This window comes from Gavialis gangeticus, unplaced genomic scaffold (genome assembly GCF_001723915.1).
Source record: "Gavialis gangeticus isolate Ggan-Ray unplaced genomic scaffold, GavGan_comp1, whole genome shotgun sequence".
NCBI classification, from domain to species: Eukaryota; Metazoa; Chordata; order Crocodylia; family Gavialidae; genus Gavialis; species Gavialis gangeticus.
In genome coordinates this window covers 15,086,337-15,098,941 of record NW_017729015.1, presented here as the reverse complement: position 1 = coordinate 15,098,941, position 12,605 = coordinate 15,086,337, and the positions used below count along the sequence as shown (strand labels likewise).

At 49.5% G+C, this 12,605-nt stretch overlaps 1 protein-coding gene across 4 annotated transcripts in view; it reads left to right on the top strand.

Moving 5' to 3' along the window:
- Window positions 1-7,558: 7,558 nt before the first annotated feature.
- The window catches only part of BSDC1 (BSD domain containing 1), an 18,022-nt gene continuing 12,975 nt past the window's right edge, over window positions 7,559-12,605 (top strand). Inside the window, exons 1-5 of one of the 4 annotated variants that reach the window (XM_019512301.1) lie at window positions 7,559-7,646; window positions 8,241-8,301; window positions 10,724-10,840; window positions 12,005-12,172; window positions 12,285-12,339. In XM_019512301.1, coding sequence (XP_019367846.1) covers window positions 7,636-7,646; window positions 8,241-8,301; window positions 10,724-10,840; window positions 12,005-12,172; window positions 12,285-12,339 — 412 coding nt within the window. In that variant the 5' untranslated portion in view covers window positions 7,559-7,635. Of the gene's footprint in view, window positions 7,647-8,216; window positions 8,302-10,723; window positions 10,841-12,001; window positions 12,173-12,284; window positions 12,340-12,605 lie in introns of all 4 variants that reach the window. The other 3 variants (XM_019512300.1, XM_019512299.1, XM_019512298.1) reach the window with 3 other exon arrangements.

The following is a 12,605-nucleotide window of genomic DNA, read 5'->3' as shown; positions in this document are numbered from 1 at the left end:
TGGGCGAGCTCCGCGCCGGGCCCCCCGCCTGCTCCCTGGGCTACGCGGCCTTCCTAGCCGGGCCCGCCCCGCACGAGCCGCCGGGCCCCGCGGTCGGACACTACTCGGGCCTGGCCTGCCTCTGCTCGCTGTGCCAGGCGCTGCCCCCGCAGCTGCCCAGGACCGCAGCCGCGCACGCCTGCCTCGGGACCAGCAAGTGAGGCCAAAGACTGGAGGGGCCAGCCCCTGCGGAACTGGGGATGTTGGGGGCGGCTTCCTCCTAATCCAGACCCTCGCTGGTCCCCAGAACATGCTCCAGATGCCTCCTTCCTTCTGTAGCAGTTGAGTTGGGCCCTCCCAGAGCGGGGCACATAGCAGCTTGATCAGGCGCCATGCCTTCTGCTATGTCTTTGCCTTGGTTGAGTAGCTGATGCTTCTACCTAGCGTCTCCCTTGTAGTCCCAATAAACACAGGGAATGTTCTCTTCCAACGGATGTTGCCAGCCGGTCGTCTGTTTGGGGAAATGTCTTCAAGTCTTGCGCGGGGAAGGGAGACGGAACAGAAACCACTCCATCGTGGAAATAACAGTGTGGAAGGGGAGCAGTGAAGAGGGGGAAAGGGGAGAGAAGAGCTAAGGGGATTGGGATGCAAATGCAACCAATTTGCTCATGGATGCTTTTGGTTGCCGTGTTGGTCTGTGACCAATGCAACCAATTGGCTCGTTTCCCATGGAGCTAATATTGGAGTTCAGGGAAACTAGACGCAGTTCTGGTTCCTGCTTGCTGTCTTAAGTGCGTGATGGCTTGGAGGTGCTGATAAAATTAATCTAAAGGCAAGTAAATGGTGAATCTATCTGGCAGGCATGCAAACATCTCCCCCCTTCTCACCTCAGCTCCTTTCCAAGAGTCACCACTTGTTTGTAGGGCGCCCGAGACTGGAACAGCTACATTCCCTACTGGGAGGAGCCTAGGTGCATGTTTTCAGGCACTCAGACAGAACTTAAGGTATTTCAACAATTATAAAACTTCTGAGGAAGAGAGAGCCTGTATGCTGAGAAATGCAGACTTTCTTGAATGTTAAAGGATCTTTCTTCTAGCTACTTTTCTTGTCCCTGCTAAGGCTCTGTACTAGTCTTTCATGGTTTGGTTCCACAGCCTGGGCTCCAAAGTCATTGCTACGGGGTGAGGGGTTTGAAACTGGAGCTGTAAGCATCCTGGGCTCAGTGGAGGGGGCTAGATGGGGACCCTGATGGGGTGGTGGGTCTGTGATGTGATGGATAACTTGAGCCTTCTGAGTGCAGGTATTTAAACTTTAAATATTTTATTACTTGTCTAACAGTGCTGCTGGCAGGAGTACGGATGGGCTTGGACTTTGCAAGCACACCTGAAATGCCCAGAGGAAAATGCCAAATCTCGTTTTGTAGCACGTGGGAAACCGATTAGGAATCCACAGCTCAGACTCAAGGCATTGTAAGCAAGAGCACTGTAGGAGCAGCATAAAGCGGAAGCACTTCCCATTAAATAAATACCAGCAACACCTCTGGAGGGATTTCCTTTACAGTCAGCCTGAGGTGAGGGGCTGTAGATTTAGGCTCAGTCAAAAGGTTCAGTGTAAGCAGCTTCCTGTAAACACATTCTAAGCTTGGCAGATACGAGAGCGGAAGGGGTTAAATAATAAAAAAGCTGTCAACAAAATGCCTTAATTGGCATCATAATTCTCTTTATAAAACTGGCTTTGCAGCCCAGTAAGTGCTTTAGGAGCTGTATGGCAGAGTACCTCACTGCGAACGACACAGCATTGCTTTGTGACTGTTACCTGTTCACCAAAAATAGTTCTCCAAATACTTAATGGTTCAATCCTAGCTGCTCTCTGGGCATTATAAAATCATCCTGAGTACCTCTGTAGCACCTTTCCTCCTGAAGAATTGCAAACCACTTTACAAATACACACACAGCATACTGTACACTGCATTGCACCCACTGCTGTAATTCAAACACCCCTGGAATACAGCAAGGGAGGTGCTAATAGTACTTGGAAGATTTATGCAACACACAGCACAGAAAGTGCAAGAGAGAACCATGTGAAGCTCCGCAGAGTATTTAGAGAAACATAAGATACTTGCTTGAACTGGAACCTGGGCAGGGTATTGGAATTAGGCTATCCCTGCAGAAGTGGGAGTATGAACAGTTGGGACCTTCCTTTTACATCTCATCTAAAAGATGTCCCCTTGAGCAGCGCAGTGCTCTTGGCAACACGCATGGGCACTGGTTGAATACTGACTCAGAGGGAAGGATGCTTCTCTTTGAATCATCCACACCAAATCCTGCAGAAGTAGGTAGTCCGCAGTATGATTTGCTACCGTAATGAATAGCACTTACTGAGCCCCATGCTGCATAACTGGAGTTCTAAGACTATCACGGCCTAAAATGGCCATGAGGCCTTTCCCCTACTCACTCCTGCTCTCTCTTCAATACCTCACTGAAGAGCGAGTACTTTCAAAATACTAGGTATCTACACTCATTAACGGCCCAAATCACCACAGAGCTGTAACAGGGCAGTGCTATGGTCCTGGTTTAAGGGAAGTCTGTGGAGTAGACAGAAGGGAGAATCTGATAGAAATATGGCAGAATCTGAAAACTATAAAAGAATCTCTGATTTAATAGATTTTCTGAAACTTCTGCGCTTAACTAGGATTGGGGATCAATTACAGTGATGCTAACATCGCCCCAGCAAGTGTATTTCATACTGTTTACAACCCTGTTTTCTTTTTGGTGCTTGTTGCTTGCACTCTGGGCTCCAATTCAAATACTCAGGGCCAAGCATGTGTCCTATTGCGTCCTTGGGAACAGGGAGCCAGCTATTCTCCATTTTACTATGGTTCCCCTCCCCTGGCATTTTCTCTGGTACTCAGTGGGCACATCTACATGTGCAATTAATGCGAAGCAATAAACTCTGGAGTTTATTACTCCAAAATGTATTGCCATTTGAACATGATGTGCCTGGGACTGCAGCACGCTGAACTGAGTCAGAGCGGCCCTGGCTGCCAAGGAGTCCCAGGGGTCAGCCTGCCAGCCTGGGGCGGCCCACCCCCTGCCCGCTCAATGTGCTGTAGAGAGGCTGGTTGGGGCAAGAGGATGCTTCAGCACGGGGCTAGTTGGCAGTTTTTAAAATTAGTTAAAAAAAAAAAATAGTTTACTCCAGCACCCATGTAGATGGCAAGATGTTTACTGACCAGCTACTTAGTCTTCTGTGCAGTAAACATCTCCTGTAGATGTGCCCAGTTTGTTTGACCTAGGAGGATACAAGTGTCTTTAGAAACTCAAGCAGATGTCTCCACCCTGCATCAGGGAAGGAGCAGTAAGGCTGATCTGTGGGTCTACACTCCTCCTTCAAAGATCACAGCTCCATGATGTGAAGGACCATTCAGATGGAGCCTAATTTTCCTAAGTTCACAGGTTTTCCATTTCCTACTCTGAGAGGGTCAGATGCCTCCCCATTATTTGGGCTTCTTAAAGAGATGTTCCCTGGTTGAACCAATAATAACTGTAGTACAAAAATTGTATTTTCCCCCACTGAATAATGGAAAAAAATACATTAGCTGCAGGTCATTGGGTAAAGGCCCACTAGGTCCCTTTCTTGATTTTTAATATTGTACAGATGATAGTTGTTAGTTGACAGCTACAGTACAAGTAGCAATTTTGCAGGCATCCTTCATACTGAATTTTTCACTGATGTACTCTGACTGTATGATCTCACTCTCGGGTGAAATGGTGTTTGTCTTCATGACCATTCAATTATTGTTCATTCCACTGACAATGACAAAGAATCTTGTAAGCGCCACGTATAGTGATTGATTCTGAGGGGTGGACACCTGTCCACTCCAGTAACAACTGTTCTGAGATGCAATTAATTTCAGGATTCAGGTCCACCAAATAGACAACAGGCGGTAAGAACTTACTAAGTATCTGAGGAACAGCATCCTCAGAAACTCAGTATACACTGTCTGCAAGCCAGCCAAGAGATGACAGACTACATTGTCAATTATATATTCCCCAAGTCACCCACACCCAGATTATTGTTTGCTAAATGCTAACAAGATGTTCAGTGCTAGACAGCACACAAAAGTAAAAACAATTCCACCCCAGAGAGCCTTTGAGGTTTCTTTTGACTTGGTCAGGATACAGCAGCTATTGGGTGTGGGTGGGGAGTGATTTCGTTACTGTCAAATTTATTTTCACATTCTTCAGGCTACTGCAGTATCCCTAAGCTCAAGATGATTCCAGTTAAAAGGACTGATTTGCCAGGAAAATCTAGCCAGCCTTGATATAGCTGGTATTGAGATCAGAAGACACACACTGATAATGGAGACTTTTGCTTCAAACCAGTGATGGCAGAAAGGAGGTAAGAAGGAAAGAGACAAACCTCTTAATAATAGACTGGGGACAATGGTTATTTGCAGGGTTTGTGTATGCTATAAATAGCAACCATTTAAAAAAAGACCTTCTCTTTACTAACAAGCCCTATCCCAGCCAAGGGACTGATGTCTCTACAACAAAAGCTGTTAAAAGGGAAATTTATGGACTGATATGATAGTGTGCACATGGGTGCCTGCCTCCTTTTGTGAGCCTCAGCTCTTAATAAATCAAGCAAGGGAGCCTGAAAGGCAAGAGCCAAGGGTGGCAGCTGGCAGGAATGGCCTGAAGACCTCTTTGCAACTGCACAAATTCAGATGTCACCTGGCTCCAGTGCACCCGTGTCACCTCTCCAGAAACATCCCTTGTGAGGGGAAGCATAAGACCTGATGCTGCAGCATAGCAAGGCTCAGGGACAGAGATGTTCAGGTTTTACAGTAATGTGGACACATGCCCCTCACCAGATTTGGAGATCTGGATGTGTGGAGAGCACAGGAGAAATTATTTGATAACCTGCAGGAGCAGAGCCTCTGGGGACCTACCAATTCCTAATGACACTATATGATCCTTTAACAAGAACAACACTGTGCAATTTGACCTTTCCCAAAGTGTCTGGAAAACAAGTCCCCCACCAAAAAAAAAAAAAGCCTTTCCCCAAATTTACCCAGATGGGCAGAGGATGAAATTGCTGGTTAATTAGCAGTGTAAAAATGAAGGACAATTCTTGACATGCAGGCACATGGCAGCTTCTTGTTGGGATAATGAAAGTCATTGACCCATATGAAGCTGTCACTCAGCTAGTAATCTGAAGCAGATGGCTTGAATTCATTGGCCATTTCATAGCCAGGCTCATCTCCTGTGTTCAGCAAGAGGCATTCCCTCTGGAGTGGGGCACATGCACGGATATAGCTGGAGCGAGAGGATGGAAATGTAAGCACCCAACCCTCTAGTCTCAGCATATGACAGTCTCTCTATTGATGCATCACCCCAGGATTTGAGATCAGCTGGAACAGATCTGCTTCAGAGATTAGTCACAAGTCCCCAGACGTACATTCCTTGTGGGGAGAGAGACAGGGCCCTATCAGTGGGGTGACAGGCTCTGCCTCTGGAATCCATTTCTTCCATGGGTTTAACTGACTCTGAGTTAGTTGACCAGCAGGATCTGTTGCCAAACTGTCTGTTTACTCATGTCTGCTCTGGCTCACTTGAGTTCCTTTGCAAATAGTGGAACAAAGAAATCATTTTGTTTTTTTTTTCTTTTTTACAGATTGTTAGCTTGTTTCTCTTCTTTGTGGCGGTGTTCACTGCAAGCAGAGCTGGCAATTCTGATGAGCACGTATAACTTGCTCAGTAAAATTCCCAGCGTATGATGCGTGCTTAATGGTGTGTAGGAGGGAGCATCTGGACATGAATGTACAACGTAGGTAGAGCATTTAGTAGCTTGCTCCATAGGTTCCCTGTTGCCCATTCAAGGGATAGGAAAGATGCATTTCCTCCCCCTTCACCTTTTGCACCCAGCCTGGTCTTACAGTAGCTTTGCTATTTTTGGCACCTAGACCAAAAATGTTGCCTCTGAACTTGTTCCATCTTAGGGCAGAAGGTTAAACAGCTTGCTCCCAGCCCCCAGGGGTGTAGGAGGGTGAATGCAGCAAAGCATGTACATGCAGCTGAGAGGACAAAGCCTCTACACCATCACATCCTTTGGACTGGATGGCCCAAGACCCAGGTGATCAGAAACTAGTCAGTGGATTGCAGCAAAAGACACAAGAGTCCAATTCATCCCTCACATGGAAACATTTTGTGATGCATCATCTCTATGTCCCTTTCCTCTCTCACTCTTAACTCAAGATCTCAAGTACGTAGAAGCACAGAGCATGCAAACCCACACAAAGAGCCAGATCCTGGAAGAACGAACAACCACAACTCTGGTGCTTGGCACTGCAGGATCAGGCTTTTAAATGAAAAGGAGCAAGCAGTGACTCAAGTCTTGTTGATGCCAGAGGGGAGATGGGGGGTGGGGGAAGGGGCTGACTCCATCAGGGCCTCACTGGAAGGGGTAGATTTTTCTCTCCGCGTCTTATTTTTCACTCAAGCCTGGTTTTCTGAGCTAATTACCAGGACCACAGCTGTGCTCTTTCTGACACAGAAGTGCTGCCATTGAAGTCATTCCCCCAAGGGAAGGCAGGAAGGCAGGACTGCCTGCAGCAAAGACAGAGAGACGGCTTTGCAGTGAAAACGGCGCATACGCCACCACAATCCTAACTAGCTCCAGCCAGCCGCTCCTTTGGGGGAAGCTCACGCTGCTGGAGCCCTTGCTGATTTTGGCAGCTCCATGCTGCTGGGAAGCTCGCGGCTGTGGATCGTTACTTGGCAGCACACACAGCCCAGCTTCTGGCTGGCACAAAGAGGGCACTGTTGGAGGGAATAATACCAGGTGGCAGGAGCCCTGCGACAGATCACCCTAGCAAGGGAGAGGCACTGACAAAGCAAAAGGGAACGTGACGGGAGCTGGAAGCTGGGTTTTTAGTTGCAGCCATGCTGAGAGCTGCAGTTCACACAGGAGCAGTGTCAGGAAAGCAGGCAGTTGTCACATGAACCCCTCCAGCCGGGACAGCAAATGGGCCAAAACCCAGCACTTAGGTTTGGGCAAAGAGCCGCCAGAGAGACGCTCACTGGGGAACCAGGGGGGGCACCCCGGGGTTCAAACCAGCTGCCTGGCACATCTGGGCAGGCAGCGCCCACGGAGCCGCTCGACGTCCTGGCTCCTGACCCCCAGGCCCTTCTGCATGGTCTCCGTGTCCCGCCAATGCAGCCGGCCTTGGCTCTGCCCCTCTGCGCCCCCGGTCACAGCCGGGGGCCGGGCCCGGCTCCTCCCCACGGGGGTCTGCTGGCTCCTGCCTCCATCCTGCCTGCAGCAGAGCCACCAGTTTCTGTCTGCCAGGAAGAAAGAGCCCCCGCACCCCCTAGATCCGCCCTACAGGAGACCGCCCGGCGGGCAGGATACCCCTCTGTGCCGGGGACTGCCCCCGGGGCTGGAGCTGTGGGCGCGCCTCCCAGCGCCCACGCGAAGAGCCTTCCGACCCTCAGCAGCCACCGTACCCAGCCGCTCCCGCGCCCGCGGGGAAAGGGGAAGTGATGTCACGTTCCCTTCCATCTACTGGAGCCGAGGCTAAAAATAATCCGGCGGGAGGCGGGGCGGCTCGGGTCAAAGGTCAGTAAATATTGGTGACGTCAGACACCCAAGATGGCGGAAGGGTGAGCGGACTGGGGAGAAGCAAGGGGTGGTGCCACCGCGGGTGGGGGAAGCCCGGGGACGGCCTGACCCAGCGGTGCGAGCCGGCTGGGGGCTGTCCCGCGGGGGCCGAGCTCCCTCCGCGCTTCGCAGGACCAGGCCCCGGGTGCTTGGTCCCTCCTTCGGGCCGAGCGGCCCTCCAGCCCCAAACCTCGACCCCCTGCTATGGGGCAGAGCTGGGCCGCGCCCTCTTCCGGATTGGGCCTGGGCCACGTCCCCTCTCCCCGGGGCTGGGGCCCCAGCAAGGCCAGGTAGGGCCCTGCTGTGTGCTGGATCAGGACCGTTGTCCTGCAGCGGGACAGGGCACCACACAGGCAGCCCATCGGGCAAGAAGGTTGAGCTTTGAAATCCGCATTGGCACAAAATCCCATTGAAATACTTGCAGGGCGGTTGCCAGGTGGGAGGGGAAAGGTGCGGAGGGTTTGCACACAGGGGAAAACCGGTGGCTGCAGCCGCTGCCCCCATGGAGATGCTGATGTGCGCGTTACTGGGCTGCTCGGCCAGCATTTACATTGTGACATTCACAATTTCAGCTTCATGTGTTTGTCCTGTAACAGGGAAGATGGAGGCTGGTGGAGAAGCTGGTTGCAGCAAAGCTACCAAGCTGTCAGAGACAAGGTAAGGGGCGTGTCAGCAGAACGGGCCAGGTCACCGCAGAATGAGGAAACCAAACTTTGTTTCGCCCCATAGAAACACACGGGGTGTTAATTTAATTACCTTACTTTTCTTGTGGGTTTTTCTGCAAACTGAGCAGACCAGGCCCAGTAGAAGACCTCCCTTTGGGTGCTCTTTGTTCTGCAGTATAAGCCTCTCTCACTAGAAAGTCTTCCTGGTTGATCATCAGCGTCTAAATAACCCTTTCCCACTGATGTGGTGTTGAATTCCTCTCTCAAAACCCTTGGTAAAGTTTATAGCTAGGTGTTTAGGGGCAATGCACTGTTACCTCCTACGGTTCAGATATAATGCTGTACAGGCAGTCCTCGACTTACAATGTTTCGAGTTGCAACGTTTTGCACTTACAAAATTTATAAATTGACACCCTGTTTCAATTTTCTGAGGTCAATTTCGACTTTACAACGCTTGATCTGACGAGATGCCATGTCAGCAAACAAGTTTGCTACGTTGCTCGTCTCCCTGGAGAATATCTGTCCAAACTTCCTTGGACATTTTCTTTAAGAAAGCTGATGAGACTCCAGAAAAACCTGCTGCCAAGACTCCTGAGAAGTCTCTACAATATAAATGCATTAATGTAGCTATATTACTCATCTATAATTGATTGAGTACAAAATTCTGGGTTATTTTTGTGAAAATAGGGTATCAGGCCTTAGTTCAGGAACCAATCCCCATTTATAACATTGTTTCCTATGGGAAAATGGTTCTGAGTTACAATGTTTCGACTTAAGACAGTTTTCAGGAACAAATTATATTGTAAGTCTGAGGACTGCCTGTACTTTCTTAACATGCTTTCATGAAACAACTGTACAGCTCTGGGTAAGGCTGTCATATTACAATGCAAAATGTTGTTTGTGGGATGCACTTCTCAGAGCTTATGATCAATTTGAAGTGAATCAAAAAGTAGTTGTTGAGACTTAGGAAGCAAAGAACTTGGCTGCTCTGTAAGGATGTAAAACCCGTGATGGAAATTATCCAAAAAGGAACTGTTAGTGTAGGACACTGAGCCAGTATTTCCATTCTCACCAGCATTGTGTAAGGTGCTCTGTACTGGTTCTCTGTACTCACAACTGTGTGTGTTTCTGTGGTGGTGGATGTATGTAATACAAAAAATGCTTTGGTACTGAAACCTGAGATAAATACATCATGTCATTGCTTTTTAATAGTGATGCCATTCATTATTTTTGTGTGTAGGGAAAATTTGTTTATTGGAAAGTATCTTAATCTGATGTAAACAGACACCCTCCGTTCAGATGTGAGAGATCTGAAAGATCGCTTGAAGGCTTGAACTAGACTCAAGTTCTAAAATCTGTGCCTCAAAAAGGTGTCCGGTGCTGGGGAGCTGAGAAGAATTCTCAAAGCACCTGGGCCTGTTAGAAGACTTAGAGCATTAGTTCCCAACCTCAAGACGTGACCCAAATTGGGTTGTGGAGGGTCCTCAGAAGGGTTGCGAAGGGCCCACACGCACACTCATGTGCGTGGCCCAAGAGTGGCAGGTGGGTGGGGCAGGGCCACTGTGCACAAAGGGGGCTATAGTGGTTCCCCCTCCCCAGCCCCTGCTCCAAGGCCACTGCTGCCGCCACACTCCACTCCCAGCAGCCCCCGTGGTGCAGGGTCAGGAGGTCCTGTTGGTAGCCAATTTAGGGTCGCATCAAAAAAAAAATGTTGGGAACCACTGGCTTAGAGGCACCTATTGCAACTTGCCATGAGAAGTTTGACTTGGGTAAAGGCAAACCTAAGCTAGCTTGCAGCTCATTTCCCCAGGTATTTGTAGTTCTCAGGCAAAGGTGGATGAAATAACAATAAAGGCTTCAAGAAAACAAATTAAAAAAAAACCCAACAAAAACAACAACAACCACAAAAAAACATTCAAACTGTTTAGTCTCTTTGTTACCCTTAGAGATGCCCATGTAGATTTGTGCAATAGTGACGGTTCTTGTTAAGCTCCTGTCAGCACTACAGAAGTGTCTGCCTCAAAGCAGTCAGAAAAAAATACAGTACTTTCCTGCCTGTGACACCGTCCCTGGTTATATGTCAAGGCCAAAACCTGACTCTGTCCCTCCCTCTGCCCAACCTCTACCCCTGCCCTGCAGTCTCCCAGAAGAGTTATTTCTGTCCACTTAAGCCAAGTAAAGAACAAGTGGTGACATGGTTTGCACATAGGACTTTCCCAGCCATGTTGTAAACATGGTTATTTTTGTGATCAAGAGGGCCTAAGCGCTGATGGGCTGTTCAACTCCATATGATAGTTCCTTGGCTAGGATAGGGGCCTCTACAGTTCCAGGATTTTGAAGCCTCAGGTGTTCCCAGAGCAAAGATAGCTTTATCAGAGACTGGAGTTGATATGATCTGTGTCTGTTTCTTCCAGTCCACAGAAGCTTTGGAGTTCATGAAACGGGACCTGGCTGAGTTCACCCAAGTGGTGCAGCATGATACAGCCTGCACTATTGCTGCCACAGCCAGTGTGGTCAAGGAGAAACTGGCTGTGAGTATTGGACCCGGAGAGCCAAAGCTCTGCCTCTTGCTTGTTCCAGAGGGGGTAGGACTGGGGATCTGGCAGGGAGATCCCTGGTAGCAAAGCAGAGCAGTTGTTTCTCAGGACTGTACCTTTTTAGCAGGAGTATCCCAACCCAGTCTTGCATCTCAGTTGGACTTTAAATTTGATTTCCACTTCCCAGTACAATTAGTGGTGCCCCCTATGTGATTCCCTTTGTTTGATGCCAGGGCTACGTACGGGGTTGTCAGGATAGGGTGGGCTGGGGTGTGCGTGTATGGGTGTGCAGGCAGATACTGTGTAGGGGCTGCCAGCTTCCTGATTTGCTTTTGCAGCTTGTGAAGGGATGGCCTTTTGGAGCCCCTGGCCTGCTTTCCACACAAGCATGGGAGAGTCCTCCCACTGATACCCATCTGCGCCTGGGAATGTGAATTAGGCAGGGCCCCAAGTGAATCCCCATTCTCTGCTGAGCATCTGGCTGGAACTACTTCCTCCCTACCCCTTCCAATCTCCCATGTATGTTCTGCTGCCAGGCTTTGAAACGGCTTGCCACCCAGCCCCCACTATCCAGCAAGCAGTGGCATGAGTTGAGGCACAATATGTTCTGCCAAGGGATTTTGATAAGCCTAGTGATAGGTTCCCCTTTTCTAGGCCTCTTCTGAGGAGAGAGGAATAGCTTCAGCAGCATCACTGCAGGTTTGTGCTCAGGAGGCCAAGTGAAGGGAGTTACCAGATAGCGGGTTCCCTGCGTTTTGAATGGCAGCTCCTTGTACTACTTTTGATCCTGCTTGAACACAACACCCACCCTGTCCCCTTAGTTGATTCTTGCATTTCTTACCCCAGGCTCTCAACCCTTGCCTGGCATCGGTGGTGTGACAGCAGAGTTCCTTGCCCCTTCTCCACACCAGCCGCTCCTGCCTGTCATTCCCCCCAGCCCATGCTTGCTTTCCTACCCACTTCGTGCCATCACCATGTCCATTTGTCCATCCTCACGTAGTCACTGCCACCACACCTTCCTCACAGGTCAGCTCTGTGCATGGATGCTCCATTAATGTATTTTAAAGGGACCCTTCCCACAAGAAAAGACAACGTGGGATTCTCCCCTCTGGTTCAGGCACTGTTAGTTAGAGGACATCTCTGTTTCTCTTTAAGAAGACAGAAGGCTCCTCAGGCACAACTGAAAAGGTGAGGAAGGGGCTCTCTGACTTCCTGGGTGTCATCTCGGACACGTTTGCACCTTCACCAGATAAGACCATTGACTGCGATGTTATAACGCTGATGGCAACGCCCACGGGCACCACAGAGCCATATGACAGCACCAAGGTGTGTACGGAGTGCCCTCTTCCAGCCCCCCAGAGACATGCGCTGCACACCCAGCTCTATCTTCCCCCCTGACTAATGTCTGTTCCTCCTGTGCCTGCACGTTGTTTTCCAGGCTCGCCTCTACAGTCTTCAGTCAGACCCAGCAACCTATTGCAATGAACCTGATGGTAAGGAGGCTTGGGCTGGAGGGGGACACATCAGTGTCTGTGGGTTGAATTGCCTTGGGTCTTTCACCTGTGACTCTTTGGGTTTGATACTAATCTGGCTCACTGGTGCTAGGAAGCAGCTGCCATCAGGTTGTTGTTCAGTGGTTTGAGTAGAATGAGTTTTCTGTTGTGCCTGCATATGTACATAGTAAGGGGAGGCATTGGCTAGCTTTACTGAATCTCTGACTTCTCCTGCCAAGTGCCCCAGTTACTCCTGTTATCACTAA